We start from the raw sequence: 16,100 nt of genomic DNA, 5'->3' as shown, positions 1-16,100 counted from the left end.
AGAGGCAGTAAATACATCAACTAACATTTGACAAATTCAGATAAAATACTCCATTATCTATCCTATCTTTGTGAGTCCAAAAGGTTGTACCTAATTTATTTTCTATTCTGACTTGTATTACCAAAACTATCTTTTAATGTCTCTCAACCTATACACTTTACACCTCTTTAGTGAATTTTTTTCTGAATTTGTTAGCAAGGAAAACTATAACTATAAAACCTTCAATTCCTTCAGAGACCCAAGAAGGAAATAATATTATCTGAGTAAGCAGGAAGTACAAGCAATCTACTTAAAAAAAAATGTGAGAAATGACAGAAACAGCTGGCTGCCTGGACAGTCACCCAGGGTTTCTCTGCAACATTGGGGCATCCATCTTTGGCTTACCAGCCTAGCATCTGACAGACTTCTCTGTGAAGCAGGATTTTCTGAAGGACTGGGTCCTACCTTGTCTTGGTGAAGTTCGGCAGTTACTTTCGTTTGTGTCCTGCATGTCCATTTTAGACAGTATACTGTAAGCAGTTGAGGCAAGGGCAATTTCTTGCCCAGTGTCTAATTTTCGCCACAAAGAAAGTAAACTCCACATGGGGTTTCTTCAGTGCCCATCTCTGAAGTATTTAAAGACCACTTCTTTATCTAAGACACATCTCTGTTTGACCTTGAAAACATGCCTAACATGACTACAAGTTTGATTATAATAGGCGACTAACTACTAACCTGCATTTCCTTATTATCCTAAATAGTTGGTAATAAAAACCTTGAAGCACTAAAAATTTGCATTATTGTTAAGTGAGTTGTATAGGCATAATACCTTGAATAAGAGTAGACATGTATGTACAGTATGTTCTAACAAAAATAATCTCAAATTTGTATCAAAATACAAAAACTCATTTCAATGTAAAATATTTAAAACTAGTAGTTGCTTTTTTGGTTTAAAAGTAGATTCAATAATCTACCTTTTTAGTCTATCATTTCTATAACACATATACAGTATGACAAAAATAATCTCAAGTTTGGTACCAATAAACAAAAATCCAAGCCAATATAAAATATTTAAAACTAGTAGTTTCTTTTTTGGTTTAAAAGTAGATTCAATAATCTACCTTTATCCTATCATATCTATACCCCCCCTTTTTTTTTCAGAACAAGATCCCTGGATCTAATCTCCTTTGTTCAGCTTTTTCCTGACAGTTACCAATAACAACTTGTAACCAGCCAACTTAAACAATGACAAATATCTGTAACCCATTGAAAGACCAAAAAACCATCCATACCACCTCTTGGGAATAGTGCTCTTAAAATTACTTCCTGCTGTCTGGGGGCAACAACATCTTTAGGGGATGCTGAAAAGAAAAAATTGGGTTAATTATCAAGTCCTGGGAGAGGTAGCTATATCACTTGTTATCCAGACTCTATGTAATGGGAAAGTACAGGGCTTGTCTTAAATCCTGGCTAGAGTAGTCTGTGAGGATGGATCATCTTAGCTAGCCACCTTGAAATTGTCCTGAGCAGTTTGTAGTCCAAAGCTGATCTTAGGTGGTGTTTTTTCAGCTTAGTGGTGTTATCATACTGATATTGTGAGGCCCCATCCTCCTTTTAGAGACTTAAAAGGTCGCTGTTAGGCATGGTCATGGTTCATTGCAGAAAACATAAATATTTTAAATGTCATATGCAGCAAATCTCAAAGAAGTTAAAAGATCAATATTTATTATGTACATCCAGAATATAAAAACTTAATTCTGAGTTACCTGATAGAGAATCAAACCTGAAATTGTGTACAGGAAGCTAGAGGAAGCCTTTTCCTAGAATTAGTTAGTACTCTATATGACCATTAATATCATGACAAAAGTTTAAAATATATATATATATATATTATAAATTTTGAGATAATATTTATACCTTAAGTGTTAAAGAGTCTATATAAAACGAAAGGATTATGAAATTAGTGGCAATAAAATAGTCCTTAAATTTTGGTTTTTCTTCTGTCCCATATCAGGTGGCTCTTCTGACATGAGACAGATTTTGGATTTTACTATAACAAGCATGGTTGAGTTTAGAGAGAAGGAAAGAACCACACTCTTAACTCCAAGGCCAGCTTTAATTTTCAATTGAACCGAGACTACAAAAAGACCATATGCATTATATGTCTGTAGAGAACAGCAGAAACAAACATTTGGGAATATTTATGACATTTTTTTCCTGTTGGAGATGTGATATACTAATAGGCCAATTTACTCTTTTTCTTGGGACATTTTTTTTTCTGGATGATTTGTCCTTTTTCTTCACATGTCTCATTTGTCCAGTGGTCTTCAGATTCCTTAGCTAGATGTCTTTATTCTCCAGAAAAGACAAAACAAAACCCTGCCCCAACCCTAATTTTGGGGAGGTTCCCTTATGGCAAGTTAAATCTAATCAAATAAAAAGCATGTGTTAGTTTTATAGGTTAGTTTAGATTAAATGGCCACGCTGTTTGATGAACTATCACCTCTTCTAATCAAGAGGTCTCTCTTGTTTTGGTTTCTCCTGGAATTTTTGTTTTATTCTCTATAGCTATTCTGTCATCCAGAGCAGTATGGTTTTTTACAATAGGCATTAATTAGATCCTTTATTTGCTCTGGGATGGAGTTTCCTCCACAATGACAGGAAATGACTGAACCAAGTTTAACCTAGGGTCCTGTAAGAGACCCCTGAAAGTGTTTCCCGATAGCAAAGGGTTTCCTTGACTATTTGTCCCTTGTTGATCTACGTTCATTAGTCCAATGTCTGCCTTTACCACACCTTGTGCATACTCCAGAAGGAGGGGCATTCTATTTGGATTATTCTTAGAAAAAACATTTTGTTTCTAGAAACTGTTCACAATCCCTTTTTAGGTGATCTTGTTTACTGCAATTGAAATGCTTGACATTTTGGTTTTTCTTCAAACCTCTGGAAATTACCTCTCCTAATTGGAGAAATCCACAGGAGTCTGCTTAAGGAGTATTAGGGAAATTTATTAGGATAAATTGAGAAAATACACTCATGAATACAGAACCTAGTAGACAGCTGAAGTCATCCTCTGATCTGACCAGGAGTGAATCCACCTGGTGGTTTGATCACACCAGGAAGCAGGCTGCAGGGAGAAGGGCCTTGTGACCCTTTCTTCTCCCTTTCCTTTTAAGAGGTCACTACAATGACAAGAAGCACTGCCTCCTTTGGGCGGAGCAAATTCCAGGAAACCTATCCAAGCAGCATCATGGTCATGAGATTTGGTATTGACTTGACTATATCTCAGATCCATTCATCCAAGGATGCTGATCTTGCCTTTAACAGCCTAATTACCCTTTTGTGTTGTATAGTAGCATTTTCAAAAGCTAGAGATTCAATTATTATTTACCTAGCTTCTGAATTTGGTGTCATTCTATTTACTGCCTAAGTCAATCTTTGTTTAAAAAAAAAAAATCAGTGGTTTCTTTTGTGCCATATATAACTTTAGTAAATGACTCAGTTTTATTTCCTCCTTCTTCAATTCTGTCCAAAGCATTCAAAACTGCTGCACGGCATAAAGCCAGGATGTGGTAATCATATAGAGGTTGCCTTTGTACATTAGCATAATCTTCCTATCCAAGAAGTTGGTCTTGAGAGATTTCCATACCTCTAGCCCTACTTTGTTGTTCAGTGGTCTGAGCCTCATCTTTCCACCAGGTCCTTCACTGTAATTGAGGACCAGGCTCCAAGACTGCTTTAACCTAGTCTCTTCAGACTTTAGCGACAATTCTATTACAAGGAGACCACAAATTTAACATCTGCTTCACAAATGGTGAATGCATGCCATATGAGACTTTCGCTTCCTTGAATTTCCTTAAATCTAACGTTTCCACAGGAGTCCATTTAGCTCTTACACTGCCTTAGGGATATCTATTATTTGGCAATTCCTGTAAGGTTTCCGGATCAATTAAAGTTGGTTGTTTGAAACTTAGGCTGTTCCTCTTGAACCTTATAATGTAACATTGAGATTGGTTCTCCTTTAAATTCCTTTGTCTGGGTCTGAATATCTCTATTACTGGTTTTTAATAAGTTTTTCTAAAACTTATATCTTAGCACTCACATTAACCAACTTTTTTAGTGATAAAACAAAAATGATAAAACTGATAATGTTTATAATTGACATTACATAAATCTCATCTAAATTAATTATCCTTGTTTGGGTGGGTGCTCCACCTCAACCCCTGGCACCCTGGCATCCCTATACCCAAAGAGTCTGGAATGTTTGGAAGGAGTCTGATGGAAGATCCACTTCAACTCCCCTTCCCTTAAACCCACCCCCTCAAAGCCTGTCAAACACAGCTCCTCCCCCAGAGATGCTCAAGACCACTCCCACAGGGTATATAAGTGGCATCCCCGAAAACAGACTCTTGGTTCTTCTGGTCTTGTGTCCCCATCTCCTCTGTGGGGTTGGGGAATCGCCCAGGAGTGCTTTACCCACTAAACCTGGGCTTTCCATTTCGGTCTGATTCGGTGGAGAGGCCTTCAGGAGGCCTAAAACTTATCAATCTTCTCATTTAATTGTTCCATTTTCCCATTTTCTTTCTTTCTTTCTTTTTTTTTTTTTTTGTTTTTTGTTTTTTTTTTTTTTTTTTTTTCGAGACAGGGATTCTCTGTGAAGTAGTCCTGGCTGTAATTGTTCCATTTTCAAACTGTCCAGTGTATTAACATATAGACCTAACTCCCTTCACTGTAATAGTGCTTCCCATTCTTTAATGTGGAAAAAACTCTCTTAGTTAACTAATTCCTCCCTCTAAGAATTCCCAGTTATCTCACCAAATGTACTGCTGCTGCTGATTCAGATGATGAAATGTGAGGCTGATTGCTGCTTCATAAAACTGTAGAAGCCCAATCGGGTGTCAGGCCAGCCACCTAGTGTGGCAGCAGCCTGAGGAGTCGTCCAGGGAAAACCCACAACCCACCAGGAGAGGGAACCAGCTGTCCGAAAAAACGTGCACCGGGGATTGTGGGGGAGAAACGTGTGGCAGAGAGTGCCTAAAAGCAGAGCTGACTGCTGGTGAGGGGCTAATTTCTGCGGCATCCAGAGCCCACTCATCTGGGGAGTTTGCTGCAGAGAGGCTGCAACAGAAAAATCCCAAACACTCTCAGAGGCTTAGGGAAAAAAGGGAGGAAAGCCTAGCCAGGGGGTTAGTGACTCTGACACCCCCATTGTGCAGCTCCGGCTTGTGCCAGTAGCTGCAAAGCAATAGGCAAGTGGCTTTTTTTGTCAATTCGTGCTCCAAAGTTGGACACCAGATGTAACTTGAATTCTAATTGGCCTTAATAATAAAACTAGGGGTTGGATAGCAGGATAAATGATGAAAGATCAGAGAAGTAAAGGAGCAGACATAGTCACCTCTTACCTCCACAACTCCTCAGACCAAAAAGGGGGTGAGCTCCTGTCTCTGCCCACCTTATATTCCTCTCTCTGCCCAGCCATATCACTTCCTGTCTCTTATCTGTACGGACCTCCAGACCTCTGTGGTTGACTAATGGCTAGCTCCACCTCTGATCTCCAGGCAAGCTTTATTTGTTAGAGCAAAAGCAAAGTATTACCACATTTCTCAGGCCACCTTTGTATGCTAATTATTCCCTAAACTTGTAGGGTTACCATAATACTAGACAGTGATGTTTATCTTACAAATTACCAACTTTTGCTCGTAGGTGGTGTGGGGTGGTTAGCATTTCCAGAATTGGATAAATCAACATAGAATGAAAGAAATGTTATGTCCTTTCACATTGAACTTAGATATTGTTTGGCTCCTTGGCCTGCTAGTTCTAGAGTATAGCCATATCAGTTGTATTTTACATGTCCAAAGGAGTAGCATTTCATTAGTTTTCATCTGAAGAGCAGATAGGTTTATGTTAACAGTTGGAAGTCTAAAGAAAAAGAACAGTTTAAGTAGCCAAGTAAAACATATTTATTCAGAACTATTTGGGGTTAAATATATTTTACACACTATTGGTGAGATTATTAAGGCCACTCCATGTAGTTAAAAGGGAGATTTATTTAGTGGGTAACTTACAAATGAAGGGATAGGTGGCGGGTTCTGGAAAAGACCTCTAGCATCCAGGCTCCGAGCCGCGTGGCGCATCCCCATCTCAGGTCTTCAGGGCCCTACCTTGGCCCTGCCTTGTAGGCATGATAGTTACCGAAGCCTCAATGAGGGTTGGAACTTCCAGACCAAAGCTGGAATGGCTACCCACTACAACACACTACAAAGATCTATTGCATACATATTTTTTATCAGTCTTTAAGCATTGCCTCGGTGAAATGTCCTTCAGGGTTACTTGCTGTTTTCTGTGTTTAAATTCACCAAGCAGCCTGCACGTTGGGTTACTTGTGTAACTCATACATTAAGACATTAATTGAATGGCTCCTTAAATTTGATGCATACTACTAGCTTACATTTTTTCTGTAAATTAACTCATAGTACTCCTCCAAACCTGATTTCCACCAGTCTTGTCTCAAGCAAATTGATTTTCTTTACCACACCAGTAACTGTGTATTTTCTGAAAAGCTGGGCTGTAGCCAAGCAGTGTCCTTGGGAAGCCTCTCTGAGGCTTGTCAGCTGCTTCTTGGTATCTTTCAGTCTACCTTTTCTTGTATTCTCCCAGCCACCCACATGGAAACAGCTTGCCATACCATTGAGCCTTCCTCAGCTGTATCCTGTTGTTATCCTTTACACTTGATCATACTCAGTTTGATTTTTCATCTGGAGTGGTCTCTATTCATTCCTCCTGGTTTTAACTGCCCTTTTGTCTTAGAGTTTCTCTTTGATTAAGCAGTTTACCAATGTGTCTGATTTTGTACATGTAATGTTCATTGCCCTGTTTCTGACTGCTTAGACTTCCAAAGTGATAGTTTCATCAAACAGGAAATGAAAGTTAAATATTTCTCATGTTACATGCTTTGTTGCCATGACAGAATATCTGGCAAAAACATTTTAAGAAGGAAAGGTTTATTTTGGCTTACAGTGTTAGAAGTGTCAGTCCATGTCAGCTGCTCCATTGTTTCTGATGCTGTGGCGAGGAAGGAGAGCACATTTCATGGCAAAGGAAGGCAGAAAGGCAGATGGGAAGGGGGTGGAACAAATTGTACCATTAAAGACACATTTCCTGTAGTCAGTGTCCACCTACCTCTTGGTTCCTACCACCTCCTAGTAATGCCATCAAAGTATGACTTTGATGTTTGTGCACTGAATTAACTTTGAGCCTTCATTATCAATGATTAGATCAACCATCTGGAGATGAAGCCTGCATTCAGCACATGAATCTTTGAGGGAACATTACATTTCATATTCGGGACCACACACACACACACACACACCCTCACTCATACTTATGTTTGTCATTTAGCCTGAAATTTTCTTTTATTTGTCTGAAATTTCAATTTCCATCTTAGGTTTTCCCATTCCTATGAAGCTTTCTTACCGTTTGGGGCAATTATTAAGGCAACTCCATGTAATTAAAAAGGAGGTTTATTTTGGGGGCGGGTAACTTACAGCTAGTAAAGGGGTTGGTTACAGGATCAAGGGGAAGTGAGGTGCAGTCCAGTGGGGTTCTCTGGAGAACTCTGCTCAGTCTACCATCCAGCATCCAGTATCATCAGGAACCAGGAGAGCCGGCACATCCGGACCTCAGGTGTTAAGGGCTCCTGTCTCGGCCCTACCTCCGGGGTAGGCCATAGGTAGGTGGGACAGTTACGGAAGCCTCACTGGGGGTAGTACTTCCAGGTCAAAGCTGAAACAGCTACCCACTACATTAGCCAGTTTTAATATTTCTATAGCACTTCTTTATAATGTACAAGTTTGTGCCCAAATGTTATTGTTATTTATTACGCAGTGTTCTTTACCATGCAAGAAAAACTATGAGGTACAACAAAACTCACTGTAAGAGTTTATTAGGGGAAGGGGGACAGAAGGGATGTGCTTAGGCCTATTGGAAGATTGGGAGGAAGAGGGGGGAAGGGTGTGCTGGATTTGTTTTTATGGATTCCCCCACGCATGAGCACATGGGCTTACATAGCTACACCACGCGTGTGCATAGATTACGTGATCACTCTGGACATGGACATAAGGCCCCCAGAATGACTTAAACTTCTTGCCAGCACATGCTCAGTCATGGGGGAGTGGCTAGGAATTCTGTCAGTTATCTTATGTGATGTTCCCTTATATGTTAATCTTGGATTATAAATTTTGATAACATTAGTGATAGTGACTTCATTCATTCAGATATCACGTGCTGTACTATGTGCTCTAAATTGTTCTAAATGATATTGTTCTGAGTGCTGGGGCGTTAACTGTCAGTAAAAACACGTATTTTTGTTCTAAGTTCCTGATCATAGCCAGCAAGATATCAGCTGTATGTTAGAGAGTATTGAGGGAGGGGGTTGTTTGTTTTGAAACAGGTTTTCACTGTGTAGCCCAGGCAGTACACAAACTTTCTGGCCAAGCCTAGCTTCAAACTTGTAATCTTCCTGCTTCAGCTTCTTGGGATTATAGGCTTATATCATAATAACCAGCAAGAAAATGTATTTTTGTTTTTTAGATTTATACTTATTTCTGTGATGGTATGATTGGACTTGTAGTGCTTTATTGTTCGAAATTATTAAATTATCTCTGTGACACCACAGACACAGACATACATAGTTCTTGTCACTAAGGTAAGAGACAGGGCTTCCCTGCTTCCTGCTTGATCTGTAGGACCTCTTCTTGGATTCAGGCCAATTGTTTCAGTGCTGCTGGGCTCTCCTCTTCCTCGTTTGTTCTTGGTATTCAAAGGGATTTTTTCTTAACTACTCATCATATCCTATCACTTTTCATGGTATTATAGCCTTAAGGTTAAATTTTAAATCTGGTAGTCTTACCTTTCAATATCTGGTTTTGCCCTCTATCTTTCTCTTAAAGCAGTTAGCAGTGTTGATTGACCAAACTTTTGCCTCTTGATTAGAGCTTGACCTTCCAAAGTGACCTTTCATAAGTTTGTTCTCAATTTCTCTCTCCTTTGTTCTGTTATAGACTTCCTATCTGCTTATCACTTTTGAATATAATATGTATCTCTCAGCTGAGGTATGTGCTAACTGTTCATTAAAGGTCAAGAACATGCACATTTCCTTGCTTCTAGTATTCTAAAGTACCATAAAGCTTGTTCCTTAATACATGTTAATTAAGTGAACTCAATAGACTTTAGTAGAAAAATCATTACATTTGAAATTAGATTCCTGGGTTCTAGTTAAGTCTGTAACCAGGTAGTTGTATGATTTTGGTCATTTAGATTCTGCTTCCCTTTGTTAGTTGCCTAGAGAAGGTTTGTTTAAATGCTTAAGTTTTTATTAGTCTAGGTTGAAATAAGTTTCCTATTCTTTTGGAGTAAAATTGATTTTTTACATGCCTCAGTATGTCTTGTTAAAAGTCACTAAAATGTTTTAAACACTTGAGAAACAAACAAAAAAAATGAGAAGGTCGATAGGTAATAGCCTTTCTCTTTTTTGTAAAGGAGATGATAATTGAAACCATTTGGGGTGATCTGAGTCCCAGGTTTATATGCAAATATGCCCTCTAATAGTAAACAATGTGTGCTTCCTTTCAATTGGTTTGTCAGCAGGAGAGCTAGTTTAATGAAACATAACAAAATGTCAACTCCTCTGAGGGTGGCATCACTTTCAAAGTTTGAAATTTAAAACTGCAGCGTTTGTGTTTTATTATTGAAGTTTGGTTTTCATTGTTGACAGGCAGAAGAAACTATTGGTGTTTAGTATATATTTTATTTATTGGAGAATTAATTCTCATTGATTAAAAATTTTTTATGCTACCCAGAAACTTAACAAAAGTTGAAATGATCATTCTTCTAGATACTAAAGATGTAACTTTTCCCTGCTTTCCATGACCTCAGGTTAGTAGACTTGGAAAGGTTCACACCAAGGTACTGTAGGCTTTACTCAAGTCTTAGGTCTCTAAACTATTTCATAAGTTAATTTTCCCAGTTCCAGTTATCAAGGGAATCTGAACCTAGGGACAGTGGGTCCAGATAGAAAGTGTTTGGCCAAATTATTGTTTTGAAGCATTAATAAAAGCATTAAGACTTCATTCAGCATGTTTGAGATTCAACTGTGATGGTCTTTGTAGCTTCAGTGTATCAGTTTAAAAGTTTTATGTTGTGAAATTTGTTTAACTCCAGAGTTAAATTTATTTCAATATTCCATTAAAGAAATAATGAAAAATATTCATACATTTAAGAGACTTTAAAATGTTCAAATCTGATAAGAATATTACAGTTGCTAATTTCTAAGTTAGTACTAGTAAAATAGTAAATTAATGAGACAGTTCCCCCAAAATTACAATTTTGACAGTATACTCCAGGTATTCTTCCTGTATGTGTGTGAAAAGGAATAACTGGCCAAATATTTTTCATATAATTTCAAAATGATCTCTTTATGTAGATTCCTGTTTTAGTGTAAAAGTTACGTTCCCTTTTAGTATGACATTTTTAGTCATCTAACAGTGACAAGTTCGAGGAAAGACTTAGTGATTTCTCTTAGAAAGCTGAAAGATTCCTGTTATGTAATAATGTGTTTAGCACAGCAGGTAGATGAGGTTTTGGAAAGCTATTTTCTGCTTCGTTTCAGAAGAGGAAAGTAACATAGTTAATTGAACAGAGTAGAGTTATGCTTTTGCATTGATCAGTTTTTAGTCATACATGAACTAGAATACTGAGAATATACCAGCTTTCTTATACCATAGCGTTTGCCTTTCTCAAGGTGAGGAGTTCCTTAATTTTCTCTTGGCTCCATATTTGATCAGGTTCTGAATTTTCAGCATCATCTCTAGATTGCTTTTCTCCTCTGGGTCCCAAAGGTACAACGTTATTACTTTCTAATTGGGATCATTAAATCTGTTTCTCTGATTTTTGTTGCATTATTTGTGCTTTACTTACATGGCCTACATCTTTAACGGTTTGTGATTTGAAGGAAGAGGAGCAGTATCCTCTTCCAGTTATCATATTCTATCATATACATCTTCTAGATCAATCTTGCTGGAATAGCTTTTTATAGTAGTGACTTTCATTAAATGCAACTAAAATGTGGTTTTACTATTGAGGACAGAAATGACTGAACTGTTAAATTGTCTTTGTGTCTGTGAGAGGTTGCACCGTTGACCTTGGACTCTGGGCTACTGTCACTGTTTTCAAGGCCAGGTTGAGTGAGGCTTACTTTGTCTACAACACTTTACTAACTGAAAGTGCTTTGCCTTTTAAATCTGTTAATTTCAAATAAACCAACCTTCTGGCATACTGTTGAAGAGTTTTCTGTGATTATATTTAGAGTATAGAGATTGCAGAACTTCTGTTACAACCTATAGGAAAAAGACTAGAGAATGTAAAGTAAAATGAAAGATGCCCTATCTGTAATCCAGTTGCCAGAATTGAAGTCATTAAAATATCTAGAAATAAAGTAGAGTTGAAATAGATTTGGTAGACATTTAAAAAATAGTCCTGTTCAAGGACCACTTCTCAACTCTTTTACTTAAGAAATTCTGTCTTTTAATGGTGGTAATCACTACAACAAATAATAGTTGTGTGGACTTATTCTTGCTCTGTAACAGTTCCGTGAAGTAGATTGAATTATTATATGTGTATGGACAAGGAAACACAGGTACAGAGTGTTTGAATGGTGTGCCAAAGTCACTGCTGTTAGATTGAGGACTTGAAGAGAGAACAGTCAAAGTTCTGCCCTCGTGCTTCATGCAGCTAGTGCTCTTTAACCATTTGCTTTGATCGGTAGTCTTGAACTAAAGAGCTGTTTCGTTTTTTGTGTTTTCTTGTTTTTTGTTTCTCTCTCTCAGGTAAGATAGTCTACTTCGGCTTCTGACTCTCAATGTTCCTACCTCAGTTTTTTTTTAGCGTTCACCACTATGCCTTATAGTGTGAATTCTTTTTTTTTTTTTTTGGTTTTTTCGAGACAGGGTTTCTCTGTGTAGCTTTGCGCCTTTCCTGGAACTCGCTTTGGAGAGGCTGCTCGAACTCACAGAGATCCGCTGGCTCTGCTCCGAGTGCTGGGATTAAAGGCGTGCGCCACCACCGCCCGGCTATAGTGTGAATTCTAATTGGTCTTAATGATAAGAACCTGGAGCCAGATATTGGGGTAAATGGTGAAAGATCAGAGAGACAAAAGAGTAAGCCACAGCCATCTCTTACCTCCCCAATTCTTCAGCCTGAAAATGAAATAAAATACGATAAAAGAAAAACTTACATATTGCAATAGGAAAAAACAAACAGAAGGAAAAGAGCCCAGGAAAAGTCATAAGAAACATAAGTAGATAGAGAGACTCACTTGTTACTTAGAAATCACGTTAAAAAAAAAAAAAAGAATAAACTAGAAGCCTTAAATACATACATAAAATACCTATAGGGTAAAAGATAGAAAAGTTACATATAATTTAAAAAAAAAAAAAAAAGCCCTGACACAACATTATGAGACAAGGAACCTCCAAAGATGCCCTTGAGTTCATTTTATATTGCCTATCCTTAGGAGTAGTTTGTCTGTGTCTCCCTGCCCCCCATGAGAATTCTTTGGGAAACCTAAATTTTCATTTGCAAGTGGTTATCACTTGGACATTGCTTCTGGGTAAAGAATAGCACATGTGTCCACTTCTCCTTTCAGGCCTAGGGCCCGATCTGGTGCAGACCTGTGCAGGCCCAGTGCATGCTGCCTCAGTTTGTGAGTTCACATGTGCTTCTAGCCTGCTGCTGGAGAGAGCCTTGTTTCCTTGGTGGACTCCATCCCCTCTGGCTCTTGCACTCTTTCTGCCTACCTCTTCTGCAAAGTTTCCTGAACCCTGAGGGGAGGGACTTGATAGAGATATCCTGGTTAGGCCTGAGTGTTCCAAGGTCTCTCACTCTGCATAATGTCTGTCTGTGGATCTCTGTTTCTTCTCCTCTGCTGTAGGAGGAAGCTTCTCTGATGATAATTGAACAAGGCACGGATATATATGTATAGCATAATGTCATTAGGAGTCAGTGTAATGTTGTATTCTTTTCCTAGAACAGTACTATATGGTTTTTCCCTAGGTCCCTGGGCTATCTAGTCTCAGATTCCTGGTCACCCAAGCAGTGTTGGATAAGGGTTCCGTCTCATGGAGCGGACCTTAAGTCAAACTGGATATTGGTGGGTTACTCCCAAGAATCTTTGGGCTCTCGTTGTAGTAGCATATCTTGGGGTCAGGATGCCTTTGTAGATCAAAGGGTTTGTAGCTGGCTTGGTGTTTTCATTTCCTCTTTGGTAGCATGCAGAGTACCTTCTTTTACCAAAGATGCTAGCATGTAGAATGCTCTGTGTAGGTAGCAGCTTGACTTCTCCATGGTCAGGAGTTTTGTAGGTATTGTTTTCAGTACTAGGGCCTTGCCATCAGTTTTGTGGAGGATATAGTCCTGGCAACAGCCTGGGTTGTTTTCAATCACAATAGATGGAGAAAATAAGACATTCTATGATAAAATCAAACTTAAACAGTATCTATCTCAAGCCCAACAGGAGGTTCTAGAAGGAGAATCCCAACCTGAAGAGGTGAACCACACCCAGCAAAACACAAGAAATAATAATCCCAGACCAGCAAATCAAGAGAAGGGAATTGTGTGTGTACACACAAATGAACAGGAATCAGTGAACACTGCTCATTGATATCTCTCAACATCAGTGGTCTCAATTACCAAGTAAAAAGACATAGATTAGCAGAATAAAAGCAAAAAAAAAAAAAAAATGGAATTTATTCTTTTACTGTATCCCAGAAACACACCTTAACATCAAGGATAGACATCACCTCAGGGATGATAATAAAAGGGTAGAAAAAGATATTCCAAGCAAATGGATCTAAGCAAGCTGGTATAGCCATTTTAATATTTAACAAAAAGACTTCGCCGGGCAGTGTTGGCGCACGCCTTTAATCCCAGCACTCGGGAGGCAGAGGCAGGCGGATCTCTGTGAGTTCGAGGCCGGCCTGGTCTACAGAGTGAGTTCCAGGAAAGGCGCAAAGCTACACTGGGAAACCCTGTCTCGAAAAAACAAACAAACAAACAAACAAAAAAAACCCCAAAAACAAAAAACAAAAAGACTTCAAACCAAAACCAATCAGCAGATATAGGACAGGACACTACATACTCATCAAGGAAAAATCCACCAAGATGACATTTAAATTCGTAACATTTGTGCACCAAACACAAGGGCACCCAAGTTAATAAAAGGAATCCTACTGCAGCTTAAATCACATGCTGACCCGTACACACTGATTGACTCCCACCGAGAGTGGGAGATTTCACTACCTCTCTCTCACCAGTTAGGCAAACCATCCAAACTAACACTGAACAGAGAAATGCTGGTGCTAACAGACATTAAAAACCAAATGAACCTAACATGTTTACAGAACATTTCATGAAAACACAAAAGACTATATCTTCTCAGCACCTCCGAATTTTTACCATTATTGACCAGATACCCTTAATTTATATAGAGTATCTATTGGGAATAAATATTTAATGTTGAGTTTATTTTACTTGTACTCACATGAATGTGATATTTTGGTAATTTGAAGAAGACTATTGAGTGACATCCCCTACTGTGCTTTAAGTTTAAAGGAAGTATGTGGTCTTGAATACCTAAATGCTGCAAGAATGAGATATTTTATTGTTTAAGTCATTTTTCTGTACATTTTCAAAATATATAGAGAGTTTTCCAGCAGGGTCCCCAAACATTAATTAATTTATTGTTAAATTTATTTGTTTTTCACACAGGGTGTGATAGGTATACAGCTGGTTGTTACCATGGTGATGGCCAGTGTCATGCAGAAGATTATACCTCACTATTCTCTTGCTCGTTGGCTACTCTGTAATGGCAGGTAAGTAAGGGATAGGCTGACTGTAATGGGCACTTTTTTGTTTTGAGATGAGGCTTTGTGTAACCCAGACTGGCCTAGAGTAAGATACCTTCAGTTCCCCATCTTGGCCTTTCTGCCTACCAAGTACTAGGGTTGTAAGCAAAGACCTCCTCACCTGCATCATACCTGGCGGCACCTGCAGTCTCCATTCAGCTTACAAGCTGAGGAACTTCCTCCAAGTACTAATTCCAATCTGTTTCTAAAATAACAGCAAGGAGTGAGAAAATCTTGCTTTCTCTTTCTCTTGACATGCTGGTTTATCTGTGTTGCACAGAGGCAACAGGGCAAGCCGTAACAATTCAGGTTCTGTTTCCTTTTTCCTCTTCATCTATTTTCTGGACACTGAGACAAGGAAGTTTTTTTTTTTTTTTTTTTCTTTTTCTTTTCTAGTTACCTTTAAAAGCTGATCAGCAGCCAGGTGGTGGTGGTGCACACCTTTAATCCTGGCACTCAAGAGGCAGTGGCAGATGGAGCTCTGTGAGTTTGAGGCCAGCCTGGTCTACAGAGTAAGTTCCAGGACAGCCAGGACCACACAGAGAAACCCTGTCTTAAAAACTGAAAAGAAAAAAAAAAAAAGAAAGAAAGCTGGTCAGCAAGAGGGTGAAAAGTTAGAAATCCAAGTGCTTAATTAAATGTTTGAAAGAAATTAGAAAAAAAGGTCTTGATTTTGGTGAGTTAGTTAAAAAAATTAGTATAAAAACTAGATGTTCTTTGTTTGATTTCAAATAACTTTAATCTCCTTAATTCAGTAAGGATGGAGTGGAATTATGTTGTATTATTTAAATTTATCTATTGTACTGTAAACTTAATATTGTTTATCCCCACTGCTTCCAAGAACTAGGTTGACACTCCAGAATTTGTATAATATAATGAAATCAGAAAAAAAGAAATTAGGTGATATAATTACAGAAAATCTATACACAGAAATATCATATGTATTTCCTGTGCAGTTAATGAAAGGTCAGTAATAAATTTGGTACCATAACTATTTTAATAGATGACCAAATGTCAACTATTTTCTTTTGTTTAGACCTTTTGAAATTTGAAGATGGTGGGTGGCTCTCTTACTAGTACTTCGTTATGCAGCAAGACAAATAAGCCTTTAATTTAATAGGCTATTCTCTTTAAAAACTGAAGTTTCCTTCATCTGATTTATTT

General features: G+C 38.2%; 1 protein-coding gene across 6 annotated transcripts in view; it reads left to right on the top strand.

Annotated features, from left to right (window-relative positions):
* Tmem161b (transmembrane protein 161B) overlaps positions 1–16,100 on the top strand; it is an 88,498-nt gene that overhangs the window by 15,689 nt on the left and 56,709 nt on the right. For 4 of the 6 annotated variants that reach the window (XM_028894687.2, XM_028894690.2, XM_037209537.1 and 1 more), the window contains exon 2: positions 14,800–14,903. The exons of the other annotated variants lie outside the window; for them this stretch is intronic. In XM_028894687.2, coding sequence (XP_028750520.1) covers positions 14,800–14,903 — 104 coding nt within the window. The remainder of the gene's footprint in view (positions 1–14,799; positions 14,904–16,100) is intronic. 6 annotated transcript variants of the gene reach the window in all.

The sequence above is a fragment of the Peromyscus leucopus genome, chromosome 11 (assembly GCF_004664715.2).
Source record: "Peromyscus leucopus breed LL Stock chromosome 11, UCI_PerLeu_2.1, whole genome shotgun sequence".
Taxonomy (NCBI): Eukaryota; Metazoa; Chordata; class Mammalia; order Rodentia; family Cricetidae; genus Peromyscus; species Peromyscus leucopus.
Note: the sequence above shows the minus strand (reverse complement) of the source record. Positions and strands in the feature narration are given on the sequence as shown.